The sequence below is a fragment of the Oculina patagonica genome, chromosome 1 (genome assembly GCF_052425735.1).
Source record: "Oculina patagonica isolate OP01 chromosome 1, crgOcupat, whole genome shotgun sequence".
Lineage (NCBI taxonomy): Eukaryota > Metazoa > Cnidaria > Anthozoa > Scleractinia > Oculinidae > Oculina > Oculina patagonica.
This window is the reverse complement of record NC_135758.1, coordinates 28,236,945-28,252,496: the sequence shown is the minus strand read 5'-3', so window position 1 is coordinate 28,252,496 and position 15,552 is coordinate 28,236,945. Positions and strand designations below refer to the sequence as shown.

Below are 15,552 nucleotides of genomic sequence, written 5' to 3'. Positions count from 1 at the left end.
CTACAGTGTCTTCCTTATCTGGTAGATCCGCTGTCCGTTTGTCGTTAGGGCGCAGGAGGAAATGATCCGGTTGAATAACGAGGTCGAAAGAGGTGAATGTTACGTTACCCGATCTCACACCCCACAAAAACAATATTCTGTGTCTAAAAAAGGGTATTTTGTAGCGTGATCTCTTCCGTTCGATGGTGTTTCAGTGCGTTTTCCGCTCCGCCCCCTGGAATGCTCGCACGAGCTATAAATTCGATCTTCAAGTTAGCTCGATTTCGCAAGCGTCCACTCGCACACAACATTCACTCACGTTTGATTCCAAAGACTAGGAAAGTTTATTTGTTATAAGCAACAAAACGCTTTGGAAATGGGAAATTTACTGCCTTTAGACTCCTACAGGAAACAGCAAATTGAAGGTAAGTTTCATTTATTTTCCTGCCAATTCCTTCCCTGCAGTGAATGCGTTGAATTTGCAAAAGCATTCTGGCACAAGTCAGAGACATCAGGCGCTTTCAGTGAATAACAGCTAGCTTTGAAAGCACAGTTGTGTGAGATCACAAAATGTTATGAGCGTAATAAATTGTTAGTTGACAAACACTTCTAAATGGGATCAGTGGAATTCCATTACATGCATGAACATGCAAGTTTACTTCACTTTATATTAAATTTGTGTACCACTCCAGTGTTAATTGCCATGTAGAATCTCGGCAGCAACAAGCTTTTGTAAAAGCTGTTGCATTTCTTTCTCCTGTAATTAGAAGCTGTATAAAGGAGTAATATATTTCGTGAGTGATCTGCTTTAAACGACAAAGCACACAATCAACATATTTTTAATAGTCGCTTGTTTATATTTCGGTGATGATATTTGTCAGCTATATTTGCGCATTTTCTCCACTTTTCCTGAGTTGAACGTTAGCTGTAAAGAGGTATTTTGGCGTTGGGTTGATAATCTAACTCTCTTCCATTTGTGGTAATGGCTGGTAGCTGAGAAATACAACGTATATCCGGGAGGAAATGATGAAGTTAGGGAGGTCATGAAACTGATTACCGTATGATAATAGTGATGTCTGGACTCCACCCAGTTGTAATCCCCCCAAGTGGATATTGCCTGTCAATAGCTTTTATGTATATTTTGCTACAGACTAACTAATTCCTTAACTCCCAAGCTTTGCTTTTAAAGTGCAAACTTGTTCATTATATACTGAAAAAAAAAGTACAAAACAATTAACAGCAAAGATGAAAAGAATACCCAGAGTAAAAACAGAAAGCACCACAGCCTTAAGAAGAATTTCACATAAATGAGGCTTGGGGACATTAATTTTGAGCTGATTTGACATTCACACTGCACTAATACACTGTATTAGAATGCTTTAGATGGCTGTGAGTTTTTGTCATTGGTATATTTTAAATATTGGGAATTATTTGTTCCGAATAAGTAAGTTTCTGCATGTGCCCCCCCCCTCCCCCCCTTTTTTTTTTTTTTTAAAAAACCCCACCCACCCCCACACAAAAAAAAGCGCCCCGGGCGCTAAATCGAATCATACATGTCAATTAATCACCATTGAGTGAATTAAAATAATGCCTTAATTCAAGTGTCAGTTGTCATATATTATTGCTTTCCGTAACTGTAAACATGCTTACATGTACACATCCTGGCATATCCAATCGAACGTTCGGTAATCGAACCCAATCAAACACCAATTGTTCGATTGGGTTTGGTAATCGAACATAATCGAACTTACAATAAAATTTGGTCAATTGAACAAAATCGAACGTTCGATTACCGAACATTCGACAATCGAACTCAATTGGAGTTTCGATTACTGAACTCCTGTTTGTTTATAATGCAGACATTTTGTATGGTGCACTGTCCCCCTAGTTAGTCCTGCATGATTTACTTCGCCCCCCGGGGGCCCCCCCCGGTTTACACAAAAAAAAAGGGGGGGAGGGGGGCCTTTAAGCCCCCGAGGCGCCGGGCGAGGTGAAAGTCTAGATTTACTTATCAAGAGACGAATTCCAAACAAAATCGAATCGGATTGAGTTTGATTGCCTTCGATTGTGTTCCATTTGTTTGATTGTTTCCAAAATCGAACTCACAGCAAAAATTAATATATAGATGTTCTATTTTGTTCAATTACCGAACCCAATTGAACGAATGGTGTTCTATTGAGTTCGATTGATTTTTTGTTCAATTTTGTTCGATTGGATACGCCGGGACACATACCAGTGTGTCATTGACAGTTTTGTATTTTTAATTCTAGACATTGCAGAAGAATTTCTGAAAGAATTCACAATAGCTTACAACACAGCTTATGGAGTTGAATACACAAAGCAGACCTTGAAGGAAATGGACGCTGAGTCGTTTGCAGAGGAAAAGCCATCATTTCAACTACTGCAAAGAGACGTGAGCCATTAAATATCATAGACAACATCAACATGATGTTGACAACCCTCCAAGTTAATTTTTTTCCTTAGTGGCCATTTGGCCACCAACGCTCATTGGGTCGCCAGTAAAAAATTTAGTCGCCAAATTAAGCTCATACTTTCAATCCTTCTTCTCAATTTTAGTCGCCAGGCTGGCGACTTTGTTTCCAATTAGTCGCCAGCTCCAAAATTTTAGTCGCCATGGCGACTAAAATGGTCTTAACTTGGAGGGTTGGTTGAAAGTACCATGAATCTACTTTCCCAGTACCATTTATTAAGTGGATTGATTAAGTGCCGCAACGCTTTTTAAATTTTCCCTGTGAAAGGTGTGGCCCTAGTTATTTGAGAGCCTTGCTTATTCAAGAGGGGCACTTACTTTACTATTGGAAAAACAGCAGTAAAGCGGGGTGCGTACTAGGTATGCACAATTTAGTATAAAATTATTTCGAATGAAGTACAAGAGGTAACATGAACACCTGTAGTTTCTCAGTCTCTTTGTGAATACCCATATTAGTGCAGTGGCGCTTATTCAACAGCGAGGCTTATTTAATTATTTCCAGTAAAGGTGCTGCGCTAATTTGAGAGTGGCACTTACAGTAGTTGAGTACCGTAATGATTCGATTTAGCGCCCTCCTTCCAATAAGCGCCCCCTTCCGAATAAACGCCTCCCTTCGAATGTGTTTTTGTAAATAAGCGCCCCTATTCCAATAAGCGCCCCCATTCTAATTAGCGCCCCCGTTCTTATAAGCACCCCTATTCTAATAAGTGCTCCTATTGTGGATAACTGCCCATACTGAAGTCATTGACGTCAACTAGATAAACTCCGACCGTTCGCCTACAGTTCATGTATATATTTACTGCTAAAATGAACAATTATTTTAAAAGTAACTGAACTTTAAACAATTTCTAACTGTTACAGTTTCTGTAAATGTAGATACATTTGGTTGTTTCTTAAGAAATTAAATAAGCGCCCTGTCCCGAATAGCGCCCTGTCTCGAATAAGCGCCCTCCCTCGAGGTGCCAAAAGTAAAAAGCGCCCCGGGCGCTAAATCGAATCATTACGGTAGGGGTGCTTTACCGATCATTTATGGTATCTATCTTCCCCCTGCATCTCTCACACTCTGGTAGGGAGTTGGAGAGGAAAGACATTAAGAACCAGAGGTGTTCAAAAGGGAAGGGGTGTCCATGGCCACTTGAAAAGGACGACCTGGCGTGAAGGTGGGCCCTTTCTGGCTCCAATAAAAGGGGGATTTGGAGTTAAAAAAAATGAGCCTTCTATTGCATGTGTGTTAGGCCATCCCAATAAAATGTTTCGTTTCCCATCGCCCGACCGACCCATTTTTTTCGAAAAGTAAAAAAAAAAAAAAAATCCAGAGTCACCAATCAAAGAAGCAAGTACTTCAATTTACAAGCACATGATCTTGTTTTATTGACAACAATTGGTATGATGTGATGTCTTTGTCTTCAGTAAACATCGATACTACGTTATTTCAAGACTGATAAGGAATAACGAACGAAAAAAGCACGTTTTCGAGTTGACTTTGTAATCAGGCTTTCTTATTTAGCAGCCCGGCCTTTTCTGGAACCCAGAACCCTTCAAGTGTTCATTTTTTTTTTTTTTTTTGCCCGACCAACCGACCCACCATCACAAGGGACGAGGCGATGGGATGGCCTTACTTATAATTATTTTAAAAATTAGGGGATTTCCAATTCCTACAAGGTGTATCCTCTGGATCTGCCCTTGCAGAAACGACAAATCAGGAGGAGGAAAGGCAGTCTGAGCCTCCCACTTCCCTTACCTCTAACAATATTTTCTCAATCACTAAATGAGCAGTTCCAGAAAACATCCATACCTACCCTATGGAAGGTCATTGAAAATTCCAAGGGGGTGGGGATCTCAAAAGCCAGAATTGTGTAAGGAAGGTGTGGGGCTCGACTGGAATTTCCGAGGGGTGGAGGGATTCAAACCAAAATACATTCAGACTTGGGAGGGGTATGGATATTTTCTGGAACATCACAATATAACACGTACACGTTTAAGGTACACAGTAAGAAGAAGTTTTTTATTCCTTAGTGGGATAGTTTCAAGAGTCCTCTGAAGACGGGGTACCTCACTAAAAGAGGAGCAGTGGTGAAGAACTGGAAGAGACGTTTCTTTGTTGTGAACCCTGATTACTCTGTGGACTATTTTGAAAATGAAGAGGTTTGTAGACTGAAGCTGCAGTGATTTCTTGAGAAAGACACTTTAAATTATTTTAATTAGTTATTAAACAGATACTCGTGATTCTAAAAATCTGCAAAGTCCTTGTGACATACATGTAGCTCCTTTTAACAACCCATACATGTATATCCACTACAATGGCTATGGGTGTCAGTAGCTTTAGAATGTCATGTACACATGTATAAAAAAGAAGGGAAGCATAGAGCCAAGTGGCCCATACTTGCTGGAGCTTATCCCAGTTTCTGTAGCATTAAGCAGCTGGGAATATTTCTACTCCCCCCTGAATGAGATGCTAGTCCATCGCAGGGTCCCCCAGCATTATGTCGCCGTACCTATTTATAGACCTGGGTGGAGAGAGGCCATCACGCCTTAGACATAAACACATGTATGTAGTTGTATGTAGAGCTGTATTAAAAATAACTGGTATACATAAAGAAAAGACACCCACATATCACTAACAAATTTACTGTTAGTAGAAAAATTAAATTTATACAAAGTTTCAACTTAATATTAATCCAAGTAACAGTTCATATTGGAAAATGCAGTTTTGTCACAAGTTGTACTTATTAATTTTTGGTAACATTAACAGGCATTTGAGAAAGGCTTTAAACCGAAAGGCAGCATCTTTCCATGTGGTTATAAAATAAATGCTGATATGGATGAAACAATGGCAGAAAGGATCAGAAACCTTGCCAAACTGATGAGTAAGATACATACACATGTTATTTGATGTATAAATAACTGAACAAATACCTATTAGATAAATTATTATGCTGTGTTAATTTCACTAGATTATAATATTGTCCTTTACTGTACCCAAATTCGCAAGTAGCCAATCAGAAGCGCGATCTACTGTCCTGATATCCTACCATATTCAAGTCACTGACCTGATATGCCGCCATATCACAATCGCTTTGAAGTAAAGTAGTGTTACTGTGCGATGAATTGAAAAGAGGTTTTACCAATAAAACAGAACTTCGTAATTTTTGTCTAAAGAGAAAAACTTTCCCGCCAAAACTAAACTTGAGCGCGCTCGCCACTATTGCGCAATGTTTGCCGCACTAGTACTCAAACATTCAGACTGAAAAAAATGGAGTTGGAATTTCCAAATGTTTCGCTTAATTTTGATTTTGAAAATTTAGAGAATGAAACTCTAAACAAACAAGTGGAAAAAAGGCAAAAGAAGAACTAAGTAAAAGTGTTGAAGACCAAGTCAACACAATTTGCAGTACGTACCTTGCAAGCATGGCTTCAACAGAGCGATAAATATAACCAGATTTTTGCCTGAATTTAGGTATGATAAATACAGTACCTAATCGTACCTTTTTGGTACGCTTCGACTGCATATCAGGCTCGTGCGGTCTCGTCATGGGTATTTTGGCTCGACCAAACTTGCCTGATATGCTACCATATGATAGTGGTCCATGGTAAATGAGCTCAATATACCATTGCATATTAACCAATCCAAACTCAAGACTTGCAATAATTGTGCCAAAATGTTGCTACTTTTAATGAAACTTTTGCATAAAACCTCTGCCTTTGCAAGCATGGCTTCAACAGAGCGATAAATATAACCGGATTTTTGGCTGAATTTGGGTACGATAAATACAGTACCTAATCGTACCTTTTTGGTACGCTTGACTGCCTATCAGTCTCGTGTGGTCTCGTCATGGGTATTTTGGCTCGACCAAACTTGCCTGATATGCTACCATATGATAGTGGTCCATGGTAAATGAGCTCAATATACCATTGCATATTAACCAATCCAAACTCAAGACAATAATTGCAATAATTGTGCCAAAATGTTGCTACTTTTAATGAAACTTTTGCATAAAACCTCTGCCTTTGCAATGGCATTGAACTGCAAAAAATTAGATATACTAGTCCTCTCAGATAAGGATGATAAACTGTAGGCCCTTTTCTCACAAGCCTAGCACATGTAATAAATTCTGTGGGATGTTTAAGTACCCACACACTCTTCGTAAAGAGTAGGGGACGTACAGTAGTCCCTGGTGTAGTGGTCTACCTCAATTCCACACTCACATAGAGGGCATTGATCATTACTCATATTCCTTCATTACTTGTAAACTGCACCATAAGCAGTCTGGCAAAGTCCCCCAACCAGTGCTGTAAATGGTCCCTGAAAATCCGTAAGGGGAGTGAAAAATAAGATATATACAAGTCATGTACACTAGTATTAAAAACTAGCAATGGTATATTGCAATTCCTGAGTTTTGATTGGTTAACAGGCAATGGTATAATCAGCTCATATACCATTGACCACAAATATGGTACCCGATTTAAATATATATGTTAATGAGAGCATCCAGAGAGCTCAAATAATTTGCAATTCTTTCTCAAAGAGACTGAGATAAAACAATAATTATTCCACTTACACTTGTTGGATATGAGATAGTTTTAGCCAACTTGGCGCTGCATGTGTGCCACATTGGCTATCTACAATCCCATATCCAACATGCACTCGTGAAATAATTGTTAACCTACCCTTGGCTACTGTTTATGTTTCAGAGGTGGACGAGAAGGAGATGGGTGCTCCAGACAAATACCCTGAGCATACATTTGAGGTGCATCACTCGAGAAGAAGATCATATCTTATCACAGCTGAGAATGAGGAAGACAAAAATGCCTGGGTTGAAACATTCAAAGTTTGCTGCAGGAAAGCCTCAGGTAAGTCAGTGTGAATTTTTTATTTCTTTATCCTAAGTGAGGCCTAGAAAGAGGGATTTATGGAAAATGCAAGAAAAATGGCACTTTCCTTTTTTTACGTCAACGTAAAGGTAATTCCAAGATATGTCAGTCACCAAACATTCCAGCTTTCAAAGAGTATTCAAACCCTATACTATGAAATACTTAAAGTAGTCTAAAAAATGAGAACTTTCCACTGCCATTTTGAAGTAAATTAGCAGCCTGGTGATGTATGTGTGATGTCAAAGAGCTCAACCTGAAGTTTAACAGGAAGTTTAAACATTGTTTAAATAATTATAACAAATAATATAGAAGGGTATTAAAGTTTGCGTTGTTTTTTTTCATGAGAACCTTTTTTTGAGGGTCTTTAATTTCGTGATTTTTTTGAAAATCATGAAAATCGTGAAAAATTAAGTCCCGCAAAAATAAGTACAATGTAGCAATAAGGTATCTGAACCTACTCTTATTTCAGGATTGAGAAGTGAAGATCCAGTGGGTCGTGAAGCTTTTAAAGTTGCTTGTTATAAGACGTTCTGGATGTCTCACATGGAAGGCACAGAGGAGCAGGTCGGTAAACAGTATGTGATTGCCTGAGTAAAGAAAGTTTGAATTTGGAAAAAATGATAGTAACCGCCGACAGGTTGGCTCAGTTGGAAGAGCTCCAAACTGTCGTGCGGGAGGTCTTGGGTTTGACTCCCAGACCAGACCAACAACCAGGGTCTTAAAATAACTGAGGAGAATGTGCTGCCTTTGTAATTACGTGTACATCTGCAAATGGTTAGACATTCTAGTCTTCTCAGATAAGGACAATAAACCATAGGCTCCATCCCCTGCATCTTCAGTGTTATGATCAGTAGGGAATGTTAAAGAACCCGCACACTAACCGTAAAGAGTAGGGCACAAAGTTCCCGGTGTTGTGGTCTGTTCTCTTGTGTGTATTCACATGTATAGATCTATGGGTTGGGTGGTGGGGTGAGATCATACACATGGACGGATAGCAGCTGCCACAGGCGCCTGATATGCTGATGTCCGGTCTCATCCCATAATTCTAATTGTGAAGCGCATTAAGCTTTATGTCATTCATTCATTGTAAAAACCATATGGTTCTGGTATAGGGCATTAACATGCACAAAGCTCAATGTTCCAAGACGAGATCTGACATCCCAGGGGGGGTACTCCGGCTTGTAAATGACGGGGATGATCGAATGGAGGCAAAACTCAAGACCCAAAAAAATCCCTAAGTCTTCCGACATTACCCAAAAAAATCCCTGGACCAAAAATAAACCCCCCAAAAAATCCCTTGTCAAATTACCCCTAAATTGCCAGGAAGGGCAACAATATCACACAAAGAAAACCATAAAAAATTGAACACTCGTGTTTGTTTATTCATCATGCCATAGATACGCCAAGGCTGTGCCAAGGCACTTAAGTTCGTTTTTAATACCCCAAAAAATCCCCTATTTAAATCAAGTCACTCAAAAAAATACTTGCCAAATTTTCCAACCCAAAAAAATCCCGGAATCGAAAATTTCAAACCCAAAAAAATCCTTCGATCATCCCCGTCATTTACAAGCCGGAGTACCCCCCCTGGGTCTGACATCAGCATTACCAGCCGCTATCCGTCTATGTACATGTATATGATCTTGTCCCACCACCCAATCCAATAACATCTATCAATATTATTGAAATAGAATGCATGACAGTGTATGAACACAAGCTCTAATCAGCGACCAACGTGGGAATTTGAAAACAATGTCTGTACATGTACAAGTAATGATGTGTCAATTTTAAAGTGAATATTTGCAAATAAACATTTTAAACAGGTTCTCAGTGATAAGCTTGTGGACAGAATCAACTATCGAGTGATGTCTGATGTGTACGCGGACATTCCAGGAGGCTGGACAATGAAGCAAAAGATCCGAGAGCAGGTTGGTTAAGATTTACTGCATGCAGCTGATATTTTTATGACGCTTTTTAGTATCCTTTATAATTAACAGTCCAATAAAAGTTAAAACTGGACAATTGTCCATTGGACACAAAGGCTACTTACATAATAAAAACATAAAAAACTATAAACAGTGTAGATCTGTTGCATGGAAAATACACAATCATGTACAATGTTGATTGCAAACATTGTGATAAAATGTTGCAGGTTGAGGAAGTTATTGTTACATGTAGTTCCAGAGATGCGAACTAAAAAACTGCCAAATTTTGCGTGGACAAAAAAGCTATGCTGATTTAACCATTAAAAGGCGTCAAATATCCAAATTTTACCTCAGTCAGCAAAAGTAGTTGTAAATTGCGTGCTTTAAGAATTTTCCCCGTTGTGATCCACACAGGTGACTGGGAGATTCAGTCTGTATCTTGGAGACTACCAGTTAATTAAGGAAAGTTGGCATTTAGGTTAGAACTATAATGAAGCACTTGTCTGTGTTTTTTTTTTATTTCCTAGGTTGTTAAGACACTAGATTCTCTTGTGATGGCCATGGTGATTCCATCATGGAAAGGAATGCAGGAATCCTCTCAGCAAATGAAAGCAGTTCTTGAGCCAACTATTAAGGACAAGAAAGATGAGTTGGCTGCAGTGCAACGCAAAGTCATGTGGGACTTATCAGGTGCGTGATGCATGTAAACTTCATATTACATGCATGGTTGAGTTTCTGGCAAAGTGGAAAAAAATTGTCTTAAGAATGCCTTTGCAGCTAGACTTTAAATGATCTTTTCTTTCTGCTCCGTAATTCAGCCTGACCAGGGGTGGGTTGTGGAATTAGTCCTAGGCTTCTTTGTTGAAGTCAGAACGGTGGCTTTCAATGATTTCAGTTTTCTGTATTTATTGCGGTTTTCAGTGAAATCGAACTCTGAAATTCAAAATCCAACTAACGATTGCGTTGTTCGCTGCCGTCAATCATAATTATGGCGACAGTAAACAAACCATGAAAAACGGAAACAAACAAAATAGATCGAAATCTACCAATCACAACTGACAGACATGACCTTTTGACCTGGTTGAAGTGAGCTCCTGTTTCCTGAGAGGTCCGCTAACTAAAGATGATTGACGGCAGCAAAAAAGCGTAAACCTTGGGTCGAGGATTGAATTTCAGAGTTCGCATTTCACTGAGAACCGCAATAAGATTAACATATTTATGATTCAGTCTTAAAGAAGTAGCCTCATTTTATAAATTAAAGCATGAATTTCAGTACAGTAATTGTGACAGAAGATTATTGTTGGCGTTACACAGTAATTAATTGACTTTTCTTGTGAACATCAGTTTTGAAGGTTCAAGTCCAAATGCTTATTTATTTATTGACACTTCTTTTAACACGGTAAAAACATCAAAAATTCATTACTATTAAAAATAAAAAACTCTAAATACTATCTTATTACTAATTAATTAACCATAGACCTTAGCCTATCCTGGTTTTCATGAATGTCGTGTCTCTAAAATTTGCACTTCAGTAATTTCTGAAAATTAATTGAGTTAGAGATTTTGCCTCCCTGTGATTGCAGGGTAGGGTGTCCCAGAGAGTTTCACCACTATAGCTAAATCTATTTTTCAAATAAAGGAAAAATAATTCTTGTCACAAGGTCTGAAAAATTTGTAAGCGAAGTTTTCGTCTGTATCGCACAGTCTTAATCAGCGATTAAGGTGAGCTCACGTGGTCACGTTTACAAATGCAAATTGTTTAATCACGTGACAGGTGGTCAAAAATGGCGGGGAAATGTAGCCTCCGTCTACATGTATGTTCAGCGTTGGGGTTTGACGTCTGATATGGATGGCCTCCTTGATTTTTCTTTTGACATCTATGGACTCTTTATCAAGAATCTTGATTTTTCAGACCTTGTAACAAGAATTACTTTTTGTTTATTTACAACCAAGGTCAAGATGAACGTACATAGTCATATTTTTCAAATACTTTATTATATGGATGATGGCTAATTACAAAAATATTTTTTCTAGAACTTTTGAAAAGCTCAATGGAGAAAGTGTTGAAAGACATGGAAGAAATGTTGAAAGAGATGGCTGATCTGCTTAAACCCAAGGTATAAACGTGAAACAGATCTAGTCATGAAAGTGATAAATGATTGTCGTTTATTCCAATTGCTTAAATCGGAAATTCACTGCGACGATCATTTATCACTTTCATATACATCCGCAGTTCATAATTTATATGAATCATTTCATAATTATACATTACATCATTTCACTCCTCTCACGGGAAAATATGAACTCACAAATTGACGTCGCTCCCGATGTGTGGTTTCAATAGCTCAGTTGGTAGAGCATCACACTGGTATCGCGGAGGTCAGGGGTTCGAATCCCGTTGAAGCCCTGATTTTTTTTTTTCAGGCTTCTTTATTCCAATTGCTTAAATTGGAAATTCACTGCGACGATCATTTATCACTTTCATATACATCCGCAGTTCATATATGAATCATTTCATATACATTACATCAGATCTAGTCATATTAGTGCAGTACAGTTAACTCTCTCTTGGACGGACACCTGGTGTTGGTATCGTCCCTGCCATTTTTCAGTCATTTTACTGTAATTTAACTCCCTGTTAGACAGGAAACTCTCTAAGATGGACAGCTGGAGCCAGTCCCCAAGGTGTCCGTCTTAAAAAAGAGTTGACTGTAGTTATGTTTACATGACTGTATATATCTGACTCCATGGTCAGCATTTCCTACAAGTAGTAAGTAGTCAGGCGTTAAGTGGGAAGAATTCATTGCAGAGAAGAGATAAGGTTACCAAAAAATAATTATAACGGTAATTATTTCCTGCATTTCAGCTTCATTCAGGTTATTGTAGTCATATAAAGCACCATAATGTACACTATTAAGTAAAAACAGTCTCTTTGATTTTTGGTTTTCAGTTTGAAATAGGAATTTTTCTTCTGACCTTTTTTTGTGTTGCAGATGGAACAAGGTTTGGCTGAGTTGAGAAAGATCTTCATCAAGAAAGTAGATGAAGTTATCGAGAAGGCCAAGAACACCAATGAAATTGAAGCATCTTTGCCATCGGTAAAACCTCCTTACCTGTCATTTGAAAGGCTGTTTAAATTTACGTTATGTCCTCTATATATCCCTCAATGGGACTGAAAGTCACCTTAGTAGCCTTAAATCGACTTTAAAACCTCACCGGTACCAAAGAAATGAATGACTAAAGCGAAGCAATTTATTTTTAATTTAAAACTCGTTCATATTTTCAGATTTAAAAATTCGACTGTTTCTCGCCATACAAATGTTTATATTTCGACTGTTGCGTAACTCGATGCGCCACATTGTACGAACGCTTATCGAACTTGGCCCCCCTGTGCACGTACTACATGCCACTGTACAGTCTCTACTAGGCCACTGCACCCCTTAGTCCAGTTACGAGATGCTAAGACCAGAAAGTTAGTTTTGTGTCCCACCGTTGATGAAGTACTGAACTGAACTTTATTTGTTTTTATAAGTATGGCTTACAACAATGCTTGCCCCGCTACTAGTAAAAATACCTAATGGGGGCAGGGTTAAAATAAAATGTATATGTACCACAATACAGAAAAAAGAGAAAAAGAGTTTTAAACAAATGATCAATTTAATTTACAGTGCGACGCGCCTTACTGTGGCTACCCAACAAGCTTTTTTACAAGTGTACTCTCGTAATATTTTACGTTTTCACTGCGTTTTGGTGATAAATACGATGTAACAAGTTTCTATTTGATCGTATTCAACTTTGCAAGAAGGCGTGTTCGTCAAACAAATAATAATATTACGAGAGTACATTTGTAAAAAGGTTTGTTGGGTGGCCACGGTAAGGCGCGTCGCACTGTAAAACTAATTAATTGATTAGTGAAAAAGTAAACTAATAAAGCATAACCTCTCTTCTTTTGTTGCCAGTTTTTCCTGACGTTGGACAGAGCCCCACGTTCCTTGTCTGTGCTGTACGATGCATTAGTTCATATTCGCTTTGCAAGCACACTTCATGAGAAGTTTAACGATCGGGTCAACAAGCTCAATGGCTATTTAGTGACGTACGTTGGACAAGATAAGCTGGCACAGGTAGGTTTGCAGCATTAAGGAGGTACCGTACAATTCCGGTTATAAGCCCTGGGCTTATACAACTTCGTAAGGGGTTTTGGGTGGACTTATAAACGGAGGGGCTTATATCTTGGGGGGGGGGGGGGGCTTATAAGCGGAATAAAAAAAATGTTCGAAACAAGCCAGAGCAGTGTTGATCGAAATACGTTTTTAAGTTACAAAGTCACAATAAAGAAACATTTTGCCCTGTTCAGTACTGTCTTCCAGCAGCAAATAACAGTCGGTCATCGGACATTGGCCGACCAAATTTTGCTCATGTCCGAGGAAATCGCAAGTGTGGTCGGACATAATGTCCGGACAATTTTTGATCAAAAATCATTTTACGGCAACGAGGAATAAAAATATGTCCGACCACAATTTTGTTCCCTCCGACCAAGATGGTGTCTTAGTAGGACATATGTCCTTTCAAGTGGAAAAGAATATTTGCAGCCCTGGGAAGGAGGCTTATATCTGTGGGGGGTGGGGGGGGGGGGGGCTTTTAACCGGAGGTGTGGTTTTGTTTCCAGGTAGATAGGCCTATAACCAGGGGGGGCCAATATGCCGGGGGGGGGGGGGTTATAACCGGAATGTTACATGTTACGGTATTATAGGTTAATTTTTACGAAATGAGATGAAGGTTCGGCGTGCAAAGAAGTGTATGTCTGATAGCCCGGGGCTAGTGGATTTTGCAGTCGGGCTAGTGGATTTAGTAACCGGTTGTTTCGCCCGGAAGCTCGTTCACCCGGAGTCGTTTCGCCCGGACTACGAGTCGATTCGCCTGGACTAAGATATCTTGGTTGATTTGAATGTTTTGGTGGCTTAGCTAAAACAAAATCAGTGATACATGTATCTAACGTTCCTTTATGTTCCTTTTGGTTTCCTGCGAACATTCTTCGATACTTTGTGACTTGAATATTTTTGGATACTCCTAGTTGTTGGTTGTTTGCGGTTAGCTACTATAACACGAGGCACAACGCCACTCCTGAGATGAACGTCTTTGAATGCCAGTGCATGAACACGTCAAGTACCCAACGTTAGAAGTCAGGAACGTCGCATGTTCTGAAGTGTACGACTGGAACACGAGACTCGCAAAGTATGAAAAGTGTTCATGATCGAATATTCGGGCGAACGGGCTTTCGGACGAAACGAACGCAAGTCATTGATTTTATCGTTCACTTGCCCGATGGGCTAGTGAATGTTTTCGGCTAAAATTCTATAGGAAATTAATCATGCTTAGGAGGTTTTTTGGAGGCTAGTTAAAATGACTTTTGGGCTAGTATATGCTAGTTACAGCTTGAGGCTACACCCTGAGGTTTGAATAAAATTATACCACAAAAAGTAGTACGAACATTCAGTGCATTGAAGCCAATAAACTTCAAATTCTGTTTTAAAGTTTGCGTTAAAGGGGCTGGGGGGGGGGGGGGGGAATTATGCCCGTTTCTCAGCCTTTGTTTACCGATTTTATAAATCCCAGTCTAGTTTTATTTTTTATTTGTTTGTGATTCCCAGTCCCACTGACCCAAATCTAATTTTCCCGGTGAAATTGCCCAAATCCCAGTTTCCATTTTTCCCCTTCAGGCTTCTCCAAGAAAATGAAGTATGAAAAGCGAAGTATTGACGAAGAGTACCTCCTCACACGTAAATCTTCAGGACGTGCGCTTCTCCTTCTCTTCGGCCTGGGCCAAGCGTTGAACTTCACATGAGACGAACTAAACTTAGCGAATTAAGTTCATGATAAACTCGACGTTTGACTAAGTTGAGTTCGTCCGACTGAATTAAGATCGACCAACACGTTCTTTCCGTCTACTTTAGACAGAAAGAACGTGTGAAGATCGACTGTAGGACAAACGTCGATCTTTTCATGAAACGAACTTAATGAATAAATTAATGATAATGTATTTTTAGCCTCGATATTCGTTCTTCCTGCTCTGAGTTTGGTTCAACGGTCGGTTCGACGAATTATGTTCGACGTTTTACCCAACAGTCGAACTTTACCTTGGGTCGACCAAAATTGCAATTTAGTTTGTCTCAATTTAGTTCGACCTTTGGCCCGGGCCTAAATGTACAGGAAGAGTTTTGCTCACTACCTCATTTAATCATCATAATTGGTCCCTTACTCGTGTCATCAGACGCACAAGATCTCAGTTTA

At 39.2% G+C, this 15,552-nt stretch overlaps 1 protein-coding gene across 1 annotated transcript in view; it reads left to right on the top strand.

Moving 5' to 3' along the window:
* The first annotated feature begins 105 nt into the window (after window positions 1-105).
* The window catches only part of LOC144642625 (PH domain-containing protein DDB_G0267786-like), a 43,371-nt gene continuing 27,924 nt past the window's right edge, over window positions 106-15,552 (top strand). Inside the window, exons 1-11 of the mRNA XM_078501650.1 lie at window positions 106-404; window positions 2,250-2,392; window positions 4,487-4,615; window positions 5,223-5,337; window positions 7,163-7,321; window positions 7,812-7,906; window positions 9,163-9,267; window positions 9,792-9,954; window positions 11,299-11,381; window positions 12,258-12,362; window positions 13,224-13,385. Coding sequence (XP_078357776.1) covers window positions 356-404; window positions 2,250-2,392; window positions 4,487-4,615; window positions 5,223-5,337; window positions 7,163-7,321; window positions 7,812-7,906; window positions 9,163-9,267; window positions 9,792-9,954; window positions 11,299-11,381; window positions 12,258-12,362; window positions 13,224-13,385 — 1,308 coding nt within the window. The 5' untranslated portion in view covers window positions 106-355. The remainder of the gene's footprint in view (window positions 405-2,249; window positions 2,393-4,486; window positions 4,616-5,222; window positions 5,338-7,162; window positions 7,322-7,811; window positions 7,907-9,162; window positions 9,268-9,791; window positions 9,955-11,298; window positions 11,382-12,257; window positions 12,363-13,223; window positions 13,386-15,552) is intronic.